The 21,609-nt window shown below is 38.1% G+C and overlaps 1 protein-coding gene across 1 annotated transcript in view; it reads left to right on the forward strand.

Moving 5' to 3' along the window:
* zdhhc14 (zinc finger DHHC-type palmitoyltransferase 14) overlaps positions 1-21,609 on the forward strand; it is a 119,002-nt gene that overhangs the window by 54,056 nt on the left and 43,337 nt on the right. The window contains exons 2-3 of the mRNA XM_059986081.1: positions 7,082-7,242; positions 20,472-20,633. Of these exons, the coding sequence (XP_059842064.1) occupies positions 7,082-7,242; positions 20,472-20,633 (323 nt within the window). The remainder of the gene's footprint in view (positions 1-7,081; positions 7,243-20,471; positions 20,634-21,609) is intronic.

Here is a 21,609-nt window from a genome sequence, read left to right on the forward strand (position 1 = left end):
TAGGAGCTACACGTAGAAGGGGAGTAAGAAAGAATATACAGAGCAAATAATTTAATGTGTATCAACAATCAGAATATCACAGTGAATGGAATTCAAAAGCTAACAGGTATTTCTGGTTTGAAAGTACATTTATATGTGACTTGACAAATGATTCTTTATATGATTCAATAGACAATAGACAGGTGCAGGAGTAGGCCATTCGGCCCTTCTAGCCAGCACCGCCATTCACTGTGATCATGGCTGATCATACGCAATCATAACCCATTACTGCCCTCGCCCCATATCCCTTGACCCTGCTATCTATAAGAGCTCTATCTAACTCTCTCTTGAATGCATCCAGAGACTTGGCCTCCACTGCCTTCTGGGGCAGAGCATTCGACATATCTACTACTCTCTGGGTGAAAAAAATTTTCCGCATCTCTGTTCTAAATGGCTGACACCTTATTCTTAAACTGTGGCCTCTAGTTCTGGACTCACCCATCAGCGGGAACATGCTTCCTGCCTCCAGTGTGTCCAATCCCTTAATAATCTTATATGTTTCAATCAGATCCCCTCTCCTTCTAAATTCCAGTGTGTACAAGCCCAGTCGCTCCAATCTTTCAACATATGACAGTCCCGCCGTTCCAGGAATTAACCTCGTGAACCTATGCTGCACTCCCTCAATAGCAAGAATGTCCTTCCTCAAATTTGGAGACCAAAACTGCACACAATACTCCAGGTGGGGTCTCACCTGGGCCCTGTACAGCTGCAGAAGGACCTCTTTACTCCTATACTCAATTCCTCTTGTTATAAAAGCCAGCATGCCATTAGCTTTCTTCACTGCCTGCTGTACCTGCATGCTTGCTTTCATTGACTGATGTACAAGAACACCTAGGTCTCGTTGTACTTCCCCTTTTCCTAACTTGACTCCATTTAGGTAGTAATCTGCCTTCCTGTTCTTGCCACCAAAGTGGATAACCTCACATTTTTCCACATTAAACTGCATCTGCCATACATTTGCCCACTCACCCAACCTGTCCAAGTCACCCTGTATTCTCATAACATCCTCCTGACATTTCACACTGCCACCCAGCTTTGTGTCATCAGTAAATTTGCTAATGTTACTTTTAATCCCTTCATCCAAATCATTAATGTATATTGTAAACAGCTGCGGTCCCAGCATCCAACCTTGCGATACCCCACTGGTCACAGCCTGCCATTCCGAAAGGGACCTGTTAATCACTACTCTTTGTTTCCTGTCAGCCAGCCAATTTTCAATCCATGTCAGTACTCTGCCCCCAATACCATGTGCCCTTATTTTGCCCACTAACCTCCTACGTGGGACTTTATCGAAAGTTTTCTGGAAGTCCAGGTACACTATATCCACTGGCTCTCCCTTGTCCATTTTCATAGTTACATCCTCAAAAAACTCCAGAAAGTTAGTCAAGCATGATTTTCCCTTCATAAATCCATGCTGACTCGGACTGATCCTTCTACTGCTATCCAAATGTGTCGTAATTTCCTCTTTTATAATTGACTGCAGCATCTTTCCTACCACTGACGTCAGGCTAACCGGTCTATAATTCCCTGTTTTCTCTCTCCCTCCTTTCTTGAAAAGTGGGACAACATTAGCCACCCTGCAATCAGCAGGAACTGTTCCTGAATCTATAGAACATTGGAAAATGATTACCAATGCGTCCACGATTTCTGGAGCCACCTCTTTAAGTACCCTGGGATGCAGACCATCAGGTCCTGGGGAGTTATCAGCCTTCAGACTCAACAGTCTGTCCAACAATTCAATAATTCGGAAGTGAGATGAGAAGGTGAAAGGAGTATGCATGAAAGGGGCTCTACTTTATTCAAAGTTTGAGGAGATTTGGTATGTTACCAAAGATTCTTGCAAATTTCTGTAGACTGGAGGGCATTCTGACTGGTTGCATCGCAGCCTAGTATGGAGGCTCCGATGCACAGGATCACAAGCAGTTGCCTGGGGTTATAGACTTAGCCAGCTCCATCATGGGCACAACCCTTCCCTCTATCAAAGGCATCTTCTGAGGCACTGCCTCTTGGAAGGTGAATTCCATCATTAAGGTATCTCAACATCTAGGACATGCACTCTTCTCTTTACTACCATTAGGGAAGAGGTACATGAGCCTGAAGACCCACAATCAATAGTTCAGAAATTCCCCTTTGCCATCTGATTTATGAATGGTCCATAAACACAACCTCATTATTACTTTGTTACTCTATTTACTTTGCAAATTATAGTAATTTCATATTTTTGCAATGATCGCCTGCCACAAAAGTACAAATTTCATATATTAGACGGTGATAATAAATCTGATCCTGAGTGGTACAGTTAAGTTGTAAGAGATGTCTTTGTCCATATTGAATTAAAAAGAGTGGAGACATCCGAGATAGCAAAGTCAGGCAATGCCAACGTGTTGGACATGTTTATAAGGAAGATTTAAGATAGGACAGGGAAGCAGAATCAGAATCAGATTTAGTATCACTGATATACTGTATGTCATTAAAAATGCTTTGCAGTAACAGAATAGCACAAGATATATATTTTAAAAATTACCATAATGCCATTGCCTGTAAAGAGTTTGTACATTCTCCTTGTGACTGCATGTGTTTGCTCTGGATGCTCCATGTAGGTTAATTGGTCATTGTAAATTGTCCCTCGAAAAGACTTGGATTGCTGGGTGGCACTGCTTGAAGGACTGGAAAGACTTATTCCATGCTGTATCTTAATAAATAATAAATAAAAATATTGAATTACTGTGTAGAACTGGTATTTTCTTTGTAGTTCGTTTGCTATGCTTGCTTGCATTTTTATAAAATCATCTGCATACATATAATTGTTCGGTGAATTTTTCAGCAATTGTGGTACAGTTGCTCCTGTATTTTTTTGGAAGCTTTTTTAGTTTTCAGTAGCAGGTGTCACAGTACTTATTTGATCTGGCAACCTCATAGTTACCATTAATTGTTATCATTGGAATTTTTGTTATTCTAGTCTGAGAAGGAGATGAACATGATAGTTTTTTTTCCCTTTTTCTCTTTTCTTTGTTCTTGTAACACTTGATAAAATTGCTTAGCAATAGATTTTTTGCATCATTATTGACCTGAAGAACCATTGGATAGCAAAATCCATTAGAACCAATTGTTACAAAATAAACAGCATAGAAGGTGAATTATCAGGTAGTGTTCATGGATCTGGTGGTGGAGCAGAAGGAGCTGTTCTTAAGCATAAAGTGTGAGTCCTGTACCTCCTCCCCAATGGAAGTAACACAACGAAAGCATGTCCCAATTGATTAGGATCTTCAATGATGGATGCTGCCTTCCTGAATCACTACCTCTTGAAGATGTCCTTGATGGCAGGGAGGGTTGTTCCCGTGATGGAACTAGCTAAATCTACATCCTTCTGTAGTAACCTTGTGCATGGGAGGTTTCATATTAGGCAGTAATGCAAGCAGTCCAAATGCTCTGTGCTGTGCATTTGTAGGAATTTGCAAGAGTGTTTGGTAATATACCAAATCTCAGACTCCTGATAAAGTAGAGCTGCTGTGTGCCTTCATTGTGTTGATGGGACTAAAATAACTGAGGTCTCATTTGGTACAGAAATTCAGGATATCCCTAAAATGATTGGTGGTGAAGGCTCAGAATCAAAGTTTTTCAGTGCGATTTTTGCTTTTTGGGATTGAGAGTTTTGAATGTCTCTTTCTGTTTGTGCAAATGACAGCTTCTGAGTTCACTTCTGAATAGTCTAACTCAAATTTATCGATTGCATCCTTTTTCTCATCAAATGATGAACAATATGGAGTCTCACAGCAAAGAGACATGAATTGTGGGCCACCAAATACCAACAGGACATGTACGTAAATGGCAGGGACCTCAAGAATGTTGCTATATAGAGAGACCATGGAATAGAAGCACACAGATGGAGAGTGGAGAGCATAGTCAAGACATTCAGTATGTTTGCCTTCATAGGTTAAGGCATTGAATAAAAGAGTTGGCATGTTATAATAGAACTGTACAAAACATTGGTCAGCCTGTAATTGGAGTATTCTGTATAGCTCTGGTTACCACACAATGCAAAATATGTGATCATGTTAGAAAGAATACATAAGATATTTACCAGCATATTGCTAGAAATGAAGGGCTTAAGAGGTGGCTTAGAGGGCCATAACATTATAAGGGCATATGGAGGACATTTTAAAGATCTTTTGAGAGATCATAAGGCCAAGTTCTTCACACAAATGGATGAGAATATACTAAACAGTCAGCTTAGTGTACAAATTTTAAAGAAAATGGGTACCTACTACCCTGGCCTTCTAACTAGTAGAGGGTCTATGTTCAGCAAATGGCATCACTGGAAAATAGTGAACTGCTGATGTCCAAACATTAAATATATACATAATGCCCCTATAATTGGACATCAGCAGTTCACTGTATCTCTTCTCAGTGAGATCAGTAATTGTGGTATTGCTGGCTTTGACAGTGATGTCTTCATTATACAAATTAATACCAAAATAAAGAAAAGCAGGGTTCATAGCATTAATCTCTTCAGATTTCATTGTGTAGTTCCTCCATTCTGGAAGACCAACACTGTACCTGTAGTCTCTGTGTATTAGGAACCATTGTATTCCTGCTGCTGTCCCTTGGATGTAAAGAGGCCATATGGTTTTGACACTCAACAGAAGCCACCTTTGTCTTTTCATTTGAACCTAGGTATCTTGAGTCACTCAATGAGTTCACACTTTTAGATGTCCTTCCTCCTCAGTGTACATTCTATTCTACAACTGACCCAACCAAATGCCCACCAGCCTGCCAATCTTTGAACAGTCAGATCAGTTCTCAGCTTCTTGAAATTAATCTCATTCATTTGTAATTTTTCAATGACCATTCTTCATGCTTTCATAACTAAACATGATGTCATTTCATATTTTACTGCCTGAAGATAGGGGCAGAATTCCTGATGACCTTATTGCATTTAACTTGGCCATGGAAGCAGTTTGAGTGGAAACAGGCATTTTTGCAAAAGGCACTTGAAGGTGTGAATTTGACAATTTACTTGTGGCTTTAATTTATTTGCCTTTTTTTGGGAAATGGGGAAAGGAACTACCATTCGTTCCTTAGATCAGTATTTGCAGAATGTACCTTAATTTTCACAGTGTACTGTTAATTACCTTAATAAAATCATTGAAGAATGATTTTGATTTCTGTGAAAAAGCACTTTATTTGAACTTTGACACCATGTTAGAGAGGCTTTGTAAGTTTTCTCTTGGAGAGAGAAAAAAGGCAGAATTCTTCCAGAAGTTGGCCAGCAGCTGGTGCTGGACATCCGCAGAATTTTGCCACATTGAGCCCTGTCGCTTGATCTGAGTGGCTGAGGGTACTTAGTTTTGTAATGTGGTCATTTACTTTGTGCAGTATTGTGTGATACAGAACAACTTGCAACTGAAGTAAACATTGGCTTTCACATAAAGATAGCTGATGCTTATCAGCAAGGGTTATGAGAAGGTGGCTTAGAAAAGAGCAGCTAGTGACGTGGCGGGACTGTTTCTTCTGAGCCTGCAAGCTTTGTGCCATGTGGTGCACAGGAAATCCAAGATGGTATTCAACCAACCATCCCATCTGAATGGTGTCCAGTCTTCATGACATCAACCCCAGCCATGGGGAGCAGGCACTAGACTTGGTTGCAGAAAGCATGACAGTAATCATCTGACTAGTTTTGGGCATAGGTTCAGGGGATCCAATATACCCCTCCCCTCCCTGGCACTGTGTCATTTTTGGGTCCAGTTTAATTTATGTTAAATTTATATTTTTATTGCGAATGTTGCTATGTACCTTTGGTGCTGCAAGCAACAAGTTTTTTCATTGCATCTCTGCATACACATACTGTACTTATGCATATGACAATAAACTCAGGTCCATATCTATTTCTAGTTTTAATATTGTTGAGTGTAGATCTGTTGCTGTATAACATGTATACAGGACTGCAGTGCTGTGGACCTAGGTCTGTAGTGGTATAAAACTGAGGCACTAGTTGGGAACCATATTGCTGGGCACTTGTCGAACTTGTAATACTGGGGTACTGTATTAGTGGGACTTAGCCTTCTTTTAAATGTATTTTCAAGGCTTTCTTGTCACGAACTATTATGGGAAAATGGGCTATTATAACATGCTTTGAATTTACATCAGTGCATTTGAGCTTTAGGGAACTTTGAAGAGGACATGAAAGTAATATGTACAGCCTCCTAATATAGAGTAGAAAATGATTTCCCCCTTTATAGGAAGGTGTGAACAGCCAGCTTTTTTGAACACAAGAACAATTATTTTAGAATGTCCTCAGATTTTCAGGTTTTGTTTTTGAAGTTTCTCTGTGAATGTAATTGCACAATTTGAGGACTACCTTAACTTAAATGATGAATTTTAAGAAGCAAATATTTGATAAATCCTGGATTATGTCATGTCTTATCTTTCACATCATTTAGGCAGTGCCCCATATTATAGGAGACAATTTAGCTTTTTGGGCATCTTCTCTCAAGGTTCTTTACTGACTATCCACAGCCCATCACTTATATTTGTAATACAATGGTGACACTTTTGACACATTGATATTACTCGACAAAGTGACCGAAGTGGTACTGAGATGCTGTAAACAGTATGTGCCAAATTTAATGACTTTATATTTGTTTTGTTAACTTCTAGAGTATGATTTAAATTCTTTGGAGAGCAGGAAATGTTTTATGTAATCTGTTATAGTAAGAATTCATTTTAACTTTTATAGCTGTTACTATTTTAACTGTGCCATTTGAGTTAGTTTTTTAGGATATATAGGTCTATTAATTCTTCAAGTGATTAGTTGTGTATGACCTGGAAAATTTGGAGAAGGTACTTGATTCCATCATTACCTTTTGGTGGCAATTGTAATTTCTGTCGCAAAGTTTGGCTCTTCATTCTCAATCCTATCTTTGAATCCTGGGACTACATAGTTCTTCAAGATAGGAAGTTCTGTCACTGCCCCTAAATGTACACAATGATGTGTGCCATTTTAGAAACCAGTTTTAATTTTTTTTATTTATATTTTTAACAGCTGTCCATACCTAGCAGTAAACATCACACCCGTGATACCAGCGATAGCAGGAGTTTTGTTCTTTTTTGTGATGGGAACGTTGCTTCGTACAAGCTTCAGTGATCCAGGAGTTCTACCTCGTGCCACGCAAGATGAAGCAGCAGACCTGGAAAGACAGATAGGTAACAGTGAAGGACTGTCTTTCTGTCTCTCCTCTCTCCTCCACTTGTCTTTTTGATTTTCTATATTAAAAAAAAAGTTAATCTTTAAGATCTTGACAATTTTTGTCAGGAACAATAGTTGGGTGAAAGCCAGTAATTCCTTGACGCACAGAATATTACAGTTTGGTTTTAAGTAGTTAATGTTTAAATGTCACTGAAGTGCAGGTCAGAATTATTATTGTGTGCTGTTAGAGCTCGTGTTTGTGAACTAATGTAATGTTTTACTTATAAGAGGACTCCCACACAAAACAGTATATTTAAACCCGACCTCCCACTGAAAAGTGATGTGCAGACTTGGGCTGCTTAGTGGATGCAGCTGCTTAAGCTTATGAGTTGGCAATATATGCAAGGTACTTGAGCCAGCTGAGATGATCATGTGTCATTTAGCAATAAGTTGCAGTTGTGGTTATTTGCATCTCAGCAGAAGCAAATGCTTTGCCTCTTTCTTTTTATTAACTATGTATTTCAGACATCTTTTGATATTTTTGTCATTTTTCCTGCACATTTAAAAATAATTTTTAAAAGTGTCCTTAATTTTTATGATTCATTTGGATAAATGATGAGCCAGAATACAGTTGATCATTGCATGAGCTGTTGCATATTTGCATATGTGGCTACTACCTTGATATAGGAAGCAGATACTGAACAGTCGCAGGTTTGTTCAAGAGGTTAAACATTCCAGAACTTTTAAACTGTAAGGCAAACCTCTTCTATGCATTAATGGGAATTCCTCTTTTCCTATTCTCAACTACAGTTTACAGTTTAATTTTAGAAATTGATAAACTGAATCCAGAACACTTCTAAAGAGCAGAAGGTGATTGGAAGTAGGGCTACCTTCACTAAATTTGAATATGTCATTTGGGAGACCAAAACATGGGCGAGAAGTGATTGGTATCTCACATTCCAATTAGCCTGAGTTAATACCATTTCATGTGAAAACAGTGGGATGAAATAATTTTGTAAATTATTAAGATGTGTTAAATCCTCTCAAATCCAATCAATAGAAATTCACAGAGCCAAGTTTAATTACTTGAGCTGAATCTATATAACAACAAACTATTTCATCAGGAATTGATGTAACGTAGCAGACGTCCATAGGTATATGATGCATGCTTCTGTTTCATAATGTAATCTTGATCTTAAGCATGTTACAGAGAGAGAAGTGAACAGCAATGCTTCACTGGATTAATAAATAATAAAATTTGGCATTGAATGACAGGAGTTATCAAACAATTTAAACTTGTTTGGATTAGTAGGTTACAGAATCATCTTGGTGTGGAAGAGGAAAAAGCCTGTATATTTATGGAGAAAAATTTATATTTTGAATGGTTGATAATATCTCTGCCTATAGTAGAGAGATGGGCACATCTGAAACCAGAACTGAATACACATATGAGCCATAAAATGAAATAAAACTGCTGAAATATTTGGTGGTTTCTTTGGAGAAAGGATCAGGATAAATCTTTCAGAATGGGGGATTATGAGATGTGACAAAAGGTTTTATGATCCAAAGGATGGAGGAGTTGCAGAAAGGATAAAAAGGAAGTCTTATATGCTAGAGGACAAAAGAGGTTGAATGCCACATGGTAATGTTTGCAGCTAAAAGTGGGTTATAAAGTCAAGAGAAGAAAGGAAGTGTACATTTGGAGGTGGCGCCCGTTAGTGTTACAAGTATTTTAGTGACATACGAGGACAGGGCCTAGATTGATTCGAGAGCAAGGATTAATATTTTAATATTGATACAAAGTCAGACCATGAGCCAATGGCTGACCACAGGTTGGTGGGTGAATGGGGCTTGGCACAGTTTTGGATAGGCTCAGGATGCAAGTTGAAAAGTAGCCAATGTTCTCAAATGTTCCATATTTGAGGTAACAAAGGCATGTCTGAAGATTTCAGCCAGATGAGCAGAGATTGAAGTAGTGAGTGAGATGGAATTTGATTCATTTGATGTTGAACACCAAACATCAGTGGGCACAGCTATAAATGTTAATAGTTTGTTTTATCTCAGGCAGTTGCCCAGAAAATGAATATAGTAGGTTGTGGATAAAATTTTAGTTAACTCCTGAAAGCAATCACATGTTCTTCCTACTATTTAGTTGGAAGAAGCTAATGCAGAATAAGAGACAGCATGGCAAGTAGAATGGAGTGGAGGGGTTGAGACAAGTGCTGTAAATTGGAACTGAATATTGGTGGAAGCTGATGAGAGAGAGGATTTTTTTTCACTGGCATTATAGCCAGTAATCAGAAGGAAGTTTTGGAATAAGTAGCCAAAAATGTGTTGCAGAAGAAAAGTTTGTTTTCTACATGATTATCAAGTTGCCATCATCTGGGATGCATTATGTGAAGGAATGGTGAAAGCAGATTTAGTGGTAACTTTAATGGTGTACATGTACTCGAGAAGAAATTTACTTTGCTGAAGAGCAAGAATTTGAGACTAAGTGAAAACTCTTTTGGAGTTTACAGTTCGAATGGCTTCCTCCTGTGCTTCAGGACTCTGTAATACTTCTGATTTTTCCAACAAGCCAACTCTGGCTGTGACTTGATGAAAATCAAAATAAAACACAGCTGCAGATTCTAGAAATCTGAAGTAATGACAAACCTGGCTGAAAACATTCAGCAGTTCAGGCAACATGTTGAAGAGAAACAGTTTTAATGTTTTAGACCGTAGACCCTTCATCAAAACTGAGAAAGCAAGTTTGTTTTAACTTGCATTGAGGGTGGGGCGGATGGACAGGATAAAGGGAATATTGGTTTGGGTGAAAGCAGGCTTTCCCAGGCATTTCTACTGTTGCATGCTATTTTGGTACTATAATATGTATCACAATATCACAATACCTTGTTTCATTCAGAATGAGGAAGAGCTCATGTGATAAGCTTTATAACACACACACACACACACACACACACACACACACACACACATATGCTTTGTTGTGATAGATGGTCAATGTTGTCAAGCTACGTTAGTTTCTTTTCTGTTCGTCAATGGTCCCCAACCTCCAGGCTACGGACTGGTACCGGGCTGCAAAGCATGTGCTACTGGGCCGTGAGGAAACAGTATGATTTGGCGATATGAAACAATATGAGTCAGCTGCATCTTTCCTCATTCCCTGTCACGCCCACTGTTGAACTTGAACGCACGCGAGGTCATTACCCACATGAGGTCGTCAGTTGCCTAAACGCAGTGATACCCTTGCGCCAGGGATCACTGGTTGGCCTGGAGAGCGGACAGATGGGTTCCACCTCTAAACCTGTTTAGCACACTGAATGTTCATGGGGAACCCGGAGCTAAAATATTCGCAGACGACCTAATTCAGGCTCAGGATTTCGTAAGTAGCAGAGCAGCTACCTCGCTGCGATCTACTGCAAGTAATCCCTCTAGCCAAGCTTTTATTGGCCAATAAATCCTACCTACCTAGAAGGAGGACGGGCACATGCCTTGTCGCACTTCTCGATCGGTCAGTCGCTCTCTCTGGACTGTGACCACCACGGCCCTGGTACAGGGACCTCTGGCCCTTACCTTGTCCTCTCACTGGTGTGTTGCAATTATTTTATATGTTCATACGAGGAAAATATGCGCTGTGTGCTCAATATTAAATTCGTTAGATAAACCCTTTTAGAAATGAAATGAAGTGTATTTAACCATTTATAAGTGACTTATAGTTGACTTATCACCTATATTCCCGTTGTGATTAACGCGTTCCCCCCCCCCCCCCCCCCGGTCTGCAGGTCCGCGAGAATATTTTCAATGTTAAACCGGTCCGCAGTGCAAAAAAGGTTGGTGACCCCTGCTATTAGTAATGCAGGAGAAGACTGGTGTGAAAGAAAATTAATAGTGTAGTTTGGAGGTTTTTTTTGCATTGGGTTATTTACTCACCAATTGCCTTGCATTTAAGAAGTGCATTCCAGTCCAATCATTCTGGTGTAGTGCAGCTGTCCTTGTGTCCTTGCCTCATTCCCTCCTATCCAGAAAGCATATCTGAACAGAAAGAAATCTCTCCAGTTACACAAATGAGTGCAACTCCAAAGTTGATAATGCTCTTAGGTGAACTTCTGCCTTGCTTTTGAAGCAAGTTTGAGATATCCAGTTAGTCTTTATCCTTCCAGATATTTATTCATTCTGCTTTACTTGCTGAGAGTTTCCAATCTACAACATTTTCGGTTTTAAGTTTTAAATTATCCACTTTCCTTAGACTCTGCTCTCTGGAAAAATATGAAATTAGTAAATTAAAATGTACAAAAGGAAACTGCAGAAAATGCCAAGGCATCTCTAAATGATTTAATATTTTTGAGAAAGTTTTAGTAGAGTACAATATTCTGTTCTGACTTTATTTGCATATTGTTTTCTGTTCATTTACAGATTGGATAAAGTTGACAAAATCAGCTTTTTTTCAATTCAAAATCACCACTGAGTACTTGAGAACAGCTTACTTATGTCCTCAAGTGCAATTAGAATTGGTACCATATGCTGATCTTGACAACCATGAATGTATTCCCATTATGTTGTCTGGTAGGGAAGTTCAAGATAGTGTGTACCTTGGAAGAGTACCTGCATTGACTTTCTTGGTAGAGACGATAGGTTTGGATTGTTCTGTCAACATTATGTGGTGAGCAACTACAGTGCATTTTGGAGATAGCTCATCTTAGGAGCTTTGACAGCAAAGAGAATGAACATATGAAGGGGATAAATGTGGCATCAAGTAGACTTTTGGGGAGGCCAATCAAAAATTCTTTGATTTTGAGTTTCACTCATTTGTGCAAGTGGAGAGTATTGCTTTCTGTTCTAATATGTTATCTGGATCGGAGAGTGTGAGGCAAGGATGGAGACTTAGGGGTTTCATTGGAGTGAGATACATGTCACAGGACAAAAGCTTCTGACCTGTTTTTGGACATAGGAATTGAAATAATTTCATGAGTTCCAGACAGAATCACATCTTAAATATCAGTCCTATGTTACAAATAAATAAGGTTGTCACTGATAAATTTAATATAAAATCAATATGAAAATATTTGCAGAAAGAACAGTTGAGTTGGAGAACCATGATACATTTAAGAGCAAGCTGAATGAGTGCGTGAAGGAAGCAAATAGAAGGATATAATAATATTTGAGATGAAGGAAAGTGGAAAGAGGGAAAAGGAGTGTTATCAACCACCAATATAGATCCTTGAGAACAAACCTACATCATTCTATGTTACTGACCTATAGACTACTTGGTGTTTTCTATGAACAAATTTGAAATAACTTGATCTCTCAGTATGTAGAATCACTAAATGTCTACTGACATTGGTTTCATCTGCAAGGAGGCATAAGAAATGGTAATTAAGCACTTGCAGTGACTTGCCTTGAAAAGGCACTGGAGATAATATTCATAATTGTTGGTTAGAGCATAGAAGACAGCCAGTATGTTCAAGGTGAAGCTGGCTTCATCAAGCCAATGCAGCCAGGCATAATTTCCTGCCTTCTCCTTGTACCCCACAGATTTCTTTCCTTTCAAATTTCTAGAAACGAGGTAAGAAATTAAAATGCAGGACCTTGAATGTCCGGATTCCCAGTGCAACATTTCATTGAGTCCTGTAGTAGAAAGATAGGTCAGATGAATGTGTGACTGATGGGCTTATGAAGGGGACAGAGATTTAGGTCCTTGGATTATTGGGATTTATTCTGGTGCAGAGGCAACCTCCTCTTGGGGAGCAAGGTGGGCCAAGACTGAAGCAGCAGTTGGGGCACACTTTGGGTCTACTGACCCAGAGCTTTAAAATAGTTGTGGGGCAAAAAATCAGAACAGTTCCACAGGTTGAAGACCTGGCTGGAGCAGGGCCAAATTTGAGGGCATAAGGCAAGATCTAACCAGTGTTGATTGTTCAAAGTCGGAGGCTTTTAAAAGGGTCATATCAAGAGTTCAGGGGCAGCGCGTTCTTTTCGGGTGAAGGATAGAGATACCAAGTTCAGGGAACTTTGCCTAACGAGAAATATCCAGACTCTGGTAAGGAAAAAGAAGGAAGCATACATTGTCTTGAGACAGCTGAGTGCAAAGAATCCTGAATGAATATAAACAAGTTTAAGACCTTTTAAGAGGCAAATCAAGAGGTCAAAAAAGAAGCTCTGGTTGGTTTTGGCAGGCATGGTTAAAGGTATTCCCAAAAGGTACTTCAGTTACATGAATATCTTCACACACACACACAAAAAGATAACTGGAGAAAGTGGAGGTCCTCTGAAAGACCATTGGTTTTTAAGAGAAACAACACACACAAAATGCTGGTGGAACACAGCAGGCCAGGCAGCATCTATAAGGAGAAGCACTGTCAACATTTCGGGCCGAGACCCGTCAGGACTCATTTTTAAGAGGATGTTTTTGTGACTGAGGTTCTTATTATCTCTCTCGGTGTGTGCTATGGAAATTAACATGGGTGCCAAAGAGATGAGGGTAATAAGTAATGAAAGGGTATTTGCAGCCTTAAAGTGCATCAAGGTGGGCAAGTTCCCTGGGCCTGACCAAGTTCATCCTGTCCCACATGGCTGCACTCCCTGGACTTTATAAGAGGCTAGAGAAAAAAACATCACAAAGGCTGTGGAGAGACATTTGCTCTGTCATTGTCCCGGGTGAAGTTCCAGGAGGCTGTATCATGTTTTTTCCATTGTTCAAGAAAGATAGCAGTCCAGGGGTCACTTCAGCATGACTTCAGTTGTAGGGAAATATCCAAAGGGCAAGATCTTTACTCATTATTTATGTAAGTTACTTGTATATGAATGTACATGTCATGGTTAGCAGTTTGCTGATGTGACTAAATTAAGGGATCTTATTGATAGTGGAGCAGGTTACAATGAATTACAAAGAGATCTTGATCAATAATCAGAGATGGGCTGAGCCAAATGGATTTGAATTTAGGTAAGTGTGAGGTGATGCATTTTGGACAGTCAAACCAGGATAGGGCATACAATGAATGGCAGGGCACTGACAAGAGTTGTGGAACAGAGACTGGAACCACAAATGTACAGTTTGCTGAAAGTGACTTCACAAGTAGACAACATGATGAAAAAAACACATGTAGCATGCTGGCCATCAACAATGAGGGCAAAGAGTTTTGGATTAGGGACATTATTTTGCAGTTATGTAAGCCATTGGTGAGACTGCACTTAGAGTATTGCATATAGTTTGATTATAGGCAAGACTTTGTCACGCTGGTAGGGGTGCAGAACAGATTTATGAGAGTGCCATCTGGACTAGAGGGCCTGAGTTCAGAGTTCAAAATAAATTTATTATTAAAACCATACGTCACTGTGTAAACCTTGAGATTCATTTTCTTGCGGGCATACTCAATTGAAAGACCACACCAACATGGGCATTCTACCATATGAAAGTCAAATTGTGGAAATACAAAAAGAAGAAAATAATAATAAATAAATAAATAAACAAACAAACAATAAATATTGAGAATCTGAGATGAAGAGTTCCCATTGTTTGTGGGAACTTTTCAATGATGGAGAATGTGATGTTACCACTTTGGTTCAAAAGCCTGATGGTTGAGATGTAATAACTGTTCCTGAGTCTTGTGGTGCAAGTCCTGAAGCTCCAGTACCTCCTTCCCAATGGCATTCACAAGAAGAGAGCTTGTCCTGGGTGGTGGGGGTCGGTGCTTTCCTGTGACAGTGTTTTGTGTGGAGGGCTGTATCTGTGATGGACTGGGCTGTATCCACTACTTTTTGCAGCATTTTTGTAGGGAGAGGTTAGCCATACTGGATCTTTATTCCTTGGAGTGCAGGAAAATAATGGTGACCTCAAAAAAGTTTATAAAATCAGAAAGGGTATGGATAAAGGTTGAGGACAGTAATGGTCTTTTCCAAAGCTAGAGAGCACAGATAAAAGATAATGGGGAGACATTTTAAAGGAGTCCTGGAAAGTAACACCTTTACCCAGAGTATAGTGAGTACCTAGAAAAGGTTGTTACAAAAATTCATTGAGTATTTCCAGTAAGCAATTCTGTCTTACATACAATATTATTTTTCCTTGTTCTTCTAACAAAACTGTTAACATTTTTCTTCAAGTTTTTGCTTGGTTTCCCATATATATAAAATCTTCTTGTATATTTTCTCCTATCTTGTCTAACTCTGTTCTAATCCATGCCAGTTTATCTTCATCAAAAAAAGATGCAATAAATCTAAGTTGATTTGCTTTATAATAATTCTTAAAGTTTGGAAGTTGTAACCCTCCTCGGTCAAATTTCCATGTCAATTTTTCCAACGATATTCTTGACATCTTACCTTTCCAAAGAAACTTCCTCACACATTTATTCGACTCTTGAAAAACTTCTGCGGCAGTTGTCTTGATAATGTTTGGAATAAATACTGTAATCTAGGAAATATATTCATTTTTACAGCATTGACTCTACCTACTAATGTTATTGGTAACATCATCCATTTATCAAGATCTTCTTGAATTTTTTTCAATAATGGCAAATAATTCAATTTATTTGAATTATATCGTTATCAACTCTTATACCTAAATAATTTATACCAGTTATCGGCCATCTAAATTGAGTTACTAATCGACATTGACTACAATCTCCTTTAGTAGGGGATAGAATTTCACTTTTATACCCTGATATTTTCGCATATTCTTCCAATCCAGAAGACAATTTACGCAACGAATGCAATGGGTTTGTTAGATAAATCAGAACATCATCAGCAAATAGATTAATCTTGTATTCCTCCTGGTTAACTCTGAAACCCATAATATCTGAGTTGATTCTAATTAATTCAGCTAATGGTTCTATCGCCAATACAAATAGAGCAGGTGATAGTGGACAACCTTGTCTAGTTGACCTTGTTAACTGAAATGATGTTGAAATTTGGCTGTTTGTCACTACTTTAGCTTTGGGACTAGTATTTAAGGTTTTAATCCAATTTATAAAAGATACTCCTAACCCATATTTTTACAAAACCTTAAATAAAAAATCCCATTCCAATCTATCAAATGCTTTTTCTGCATCCAAAGCTACTGCCACGCTCATTTCCTCCCTCTTGTGCCAAATGAATAATGCTAAGTAACCTAGTTATATTATCTGCTGATTGTCTATTTTTAATAAATCCTGTTTGATCCATATGTATTAATTTTGGTAAATATTTAGATAATCTATTACGGGAAAAGAAAGAATCCCTTATATTAAAACATTTGATTGATTTGTGGAACAAGACAAATGTTGATGATGAGATAAAGAAATATTTATTGGCAAAGAGACTAATTCAAAATAGACTCATTCCTTTTACAATGGATAACCAACTTTCGTATAACTGGGTTCAAAAAGGATTAGATATATCGGAGATTATTTTGAAGGCGGTATATTGATGTCATTTGATCAATTAAAGAATAAATATAAAATATCAAATAACACTCTCTTCTGTTATTTCCAATTAAGGGCTCATTTAAGAGAGAAACTGGGTCAAACAATGTCAATGCCGAAACCTAATGAAATAGAAATTTTAATTCAAAAAATAAAATTAAAAAAAAATTACTTCTTGTATGTATAATTTGATTCCAAAACAGGCAATTAAACAAGGAATTCATAAGTCAAGACAAAAATGGGAAACTGATTTGAATATTAAAATTGATGAAACAAGTTGGTCAAGACTATGTCTTGACAGTATGACAAATACAACAAATGTCCGACTTAGATTAGTATGATACAATTTTTTACATCAACTATATATTACATCACAAAAAATAAATATTATTTTTACTAGGTGATATTGAAGGGATAAAACCGAACCATAAATTGAACAAATATCAGAAAGAATTTATATAAATTTCATTGGCAGTAGCCAAAAAGGCTATTGCAGTTACTTGGAAATCGGATTCATACTTAAGTATGGATTGTTGGAATAATGAAATTTTTAGCTGCATTCCACTTGAAAAAATTATTTATAATTTAAGAAACAAATATGACATTTCTGAGAATTTGGTGCCCTTACTTACAAAAGATAGGATCAAATATATAGGTGCTCCGAAGATAAAGTTATTGGTCTTCTGGGGAAAGAAATAAATACATATATTAAGGCTATTTTGAATTGCATGTGGGGATCTTCTGATATCCGGGCAGTCTTTCTTTCTTCTTTTTTTCTTTCTTTCTTTTTTCTTTTTTTAGATACGGATGTTAAGGGGGGGAGGGGGGAGGGCTGATATCATATTACTCTATCATTCTATTCATTCTATGTAATTATCTTAAAAATTGAATAAAAAAAATTTAAAAACAAAAGTTTTTGCTTGGTACATGTCTGTCAGATCCATTGCTTGTCTATATCCTCATGAAGACCATTATGAATCTCTTAATTCACTCCAGTTCTGAACACCAGCTCATCAAAAGTGAAAGCTATGCTGCACACTCAAGTCCAAGTTACTTATATACAGTGGATTCTGGTTAATTGGGCCATCGGTAACTGTGAGCAGCTGTTTATTCGGGATGACTTTTAAAGAACAAAATGAAAAAATAGCTTGATTCCCTTCACTTCTTTGGGATAATATGCCATTTAATTGGGGCAGGAGACTGTTGCTGAACAGTTTCTTCCTCACTTGTGTGGCTGTTATACACTACATGCTTAGAACGATCATTTTTAAAACCGTGTCATTTGCGTTGCCATTGGTCATTTGCATGTGTTTGTTTTCAAAAAAACAATTTTTGTCACTGGTAATTGAGAAATAAGTTGTAAGACAATTAGGAACTGCTTTGCTCACCATGGTTTCAGGCTTGGAGATGCCAGAAATGGCCAGGAATGAAATTGAAATGATTTTGCTACTTCAAAAAATAAGGACCTATGAAGAATTTGAAGGTATCGACAATCATCTTGAATGTTACAATGAAAAGGAAGACTTGGAGGATGCCATTGGTTGAAGCATTGTATGAAGGGAGTCCTTTAACTGCACTAAGTGTCTGCTGATTTTATTCATTTACAGTCAATCAAAAGAACATAACAGATGAATTCCGTCAATAACTATTAGTATCAAATGGTCTTATATTACTGTAGAGGTATTGGCAGTGTTCTAATTTGTTCTGTATTTCATTTTGATACATGAATTGTTATCAGTTAAATAGCAGTGTCTTTTTTTATAGTTTTTAACTACCTCCTGGAAGCTGTGGCTAATTGGGGTAGCTGCTTAATTGGGCCAAAATGTACTGGTCCCTATGTGTCCTAATTAACTAGAATCCACTTTATTAGGAAATACAGTAGCTCAAATACTGACCAGTGGGCGACTAATTTTAACATACCTCCTGTCTGGAAAATCCATGACAGCTTCCTGTCTTTTAGTTGGTTTTCTATCTCTACTTCGATTGTTCTTTATATTTCATCGTTTTTGGTCATAGTGACAGATTATTGTGTAGTCATAGAACAATACAGTACAGGTACAGGCCCAGCCTAGCTTGTCCCAATTTGCTGAGTTCAGCCTACATCCCTCTAAGCCTTGCCATACTATATACATATTCAAATGCCTCTTAAATTATATTTTTAGAGTTCCCTCAATCACTGTATCTATTCATGCAGCCCCCCTCCCCCACATGTGGAACAATTTTCTCCTCAAGTCTTTAAAAATTTTATCCTCTCATCCTAAATCTATGTTCCTTACCCTGGGGGAAAAGTCAGTTACCATCTACCTTCAAGTTTAATTATCATTCAGCCATCCATGAATATAGCCAAACAAAACAGCGTTCCTCCAGGACCAAAGTGCAAATTAGCACATATCACAAATCATACATATTGTTACGATTTCAGAAAAAAACAGTCTCGAAGGAAAAAAAATAATATAGCCCTAATTCCTGTGTGGCATGTCTGTAGAACTGATGTAAGTTGTTGTGGTCCAGCTTGTTCTTTCACTGAGCGAACAGGGGACAGCAGCACTGATGGAAGGGGACAGCTCCCATCCCAAGTACGGATTCCAGTGTGCCTCACAGGGGCTCTTCCACACTGTCTCCTCTCCTGGTCTGTTGCCACAGGCATCCCCGTGGCCTCGAGCTATTCCTCAGCACACCTGAGGCCATATAGCTTCCCCACCATCTGCCTCATCAATGAACCAGTGAACTGGACTTGGAGGATTCTACATTACCAATGTCCAATGGGGTCTTGAGGTCACAGTAAAAATGTCCAAAATAATCATTTGCACACCATCCATAGGAACATGACAAGTCCAGGCAACAGCATAAAAACGGTACACAATAAGTCTAACTCCATCACTAACGAGCAACACACTGATGGGGTAGTCCTGCAGTGCTTGATGTTCTTAGTCTCTTAAAGGCATACAAGATGAACAAATATGCCTTTGGACCCTGAGTGGCTGCTGCATCTGTGCATGCTGCCATCTTACTGGAAAAACTTGTATATGCCTTTCATAGCATTTCCATAAGGTTGCCCATCATTCTCCTGTGTTATAGGGAATAAAGACCTAGCCTGGCCAATCTCTCCCTGTAATTGAGGCCCTCTAGTCCTCACAACATCCTCATAAATAAATAATTCCTGCATTCTTTCTCATTTAAGCATGACTGTCCTACAAAAGGGTGACCTTTACTATGTGCAGTACTCCAAGTGTGACCAGAACCCCAATATCCCTCATCAGTCAAGTTTCCCTAAATTTCTCAGATTTGCACTTCATCCAGTCAGAGACATCTGCTCCTGGATTCCTGATGTCATACTCCTTAAAGCCTCCCACTTGCTCTTCATTCCTTTCCCTTCAAACAGGTAAATCCAATGGACCTCGGTTAGATTTTGCCAAAATCTCCCAATCCTCCTGGGGCATTGGTCAGACCACATTTGGAGTAATGTGAGCAGTTTTGGGCCCTGGGTTATATCATTTGAAGTAACTGGAAACTCGTATAGCACATTAATCAATAGCAATTCCAATTGCATTAACTTCTTTGTATTATCGAAAGTCATTGCCACATGTAAGCTCATGAAAGGTAAAAACTTTATGCCAAGGTAACAACCTGATACAGCATTTCTGATATTTTTGATTGAAAGTTGTCAGCATTCTGTTCTTGTTGCTTAAAACAAAATAAGGCTGAACCAACTTGCTATTTGTTAACCATAGTTTATCAGTAAGTAATTGCCTTCAAATGAATGTATTATGTGGTATTTTAAAAGAAGCATATCAAATAAAATAATCCTGCAATTGTGCACTTTATAACTTTGTTTTCCTTTTCCCTTGTAGATATTGCCAATGGTTCAAGTTCAGGAGGTGGGTATCGTCCTCCCCCCAGAACAAAAGAGGTGATAATTAATGGGCAGACAGTCAAGTTAAAATATTGCTTCACCTGTAAGATCTTCCGTCCACCACGTGCCTCTCACTGTAGCCTTTGTGATAACTGTGTAGGTAAGGAATTTCCTTGGAAAGCTGTTCCAATTTTTTCATAACTAAGAAATGTTTAATTGAATTGTGAAGTTGCAATTAAAAGGAATATGACTGATTGCAAAGTTTCAAAGTTGTAGAACTTAGATAACTGAATATGCTATTTCAAGGCTGTGAGACTTGGGTAATCCTTTGTTGCCTTATTAGAAATCTCTGCTCCGGTTAAAAATAGCACATAATTTTGGCAGGATTGGATTACAAATGCTGCTCTTTTTGTGTGCAGTATCACAGATAGTGATACCTGATACTTTAGTGGAGTTCTGCTGGGATAGCCAGACTGAATGTTAAAGTTATACATTCCAATGTTTCTACAATGGCAGCTGCAGCAAGGGTGGTTCACTAAAGGATATCTGAAAGAGCTACAAAGAAACAATCTGAAGCCTTGGGGCATTGATGAAAGGTTGTGAGGAAGAGCCCTAAGGGGTATAACTGCATGGTATATAATCTGTGAGAATGTATGTACTGAGTAGACTTATCCCTCCGAACAAAGTAGCTGATAATTAATGGACAGAAGTTAAAATAAAACTTGATAACTATGAAATCTTCCAGTAATTGAATGTTGCAGCCTTTGTAGCAATTACAGTATATAAGTAGGTAACATCTTGGAAAAGCATTTCAAAACTTTGCAAAACAAAGAAAATAATTTTTCAAGAACTTATTTCTGCCCATGTGATATTGAAATGCTGCCTTTAAAGGAGAAGCCATTTATTCCAGAGTTTAGAAATTAGTGAAAAACGTTATTTATAATTACTATCTTGTGCACATATTTTTGCTCTTTTAATGAAGCAAAATTAAAACTGTTTTAAATCTATTATTTAGAATTCTCTAATAAGGATGCAATTTCAAATACGTATTTGTGCACAAATACACAGGGTTTTTTTGAACCCTGAAATCGAGGCTGCCAAATATTGGCTTAACCCAGCTTTTCAAGATATATGAC

Source organism: Hypanus sabinus, chromosome 12 (assembly GCF_030144855.1).
Source record: "Hypanus sabinus isolate sHypSab1 chromosome 12, sHypSab1.hap1, whole genome shotgun sequence".
Classification (NCBI taxonomy): Eukaryota; Metazoa; Chordata; class Chondrichthyes; order Myliobatiformes; family Dasyatidae; genus Hypanus; species Hypanus sabinus.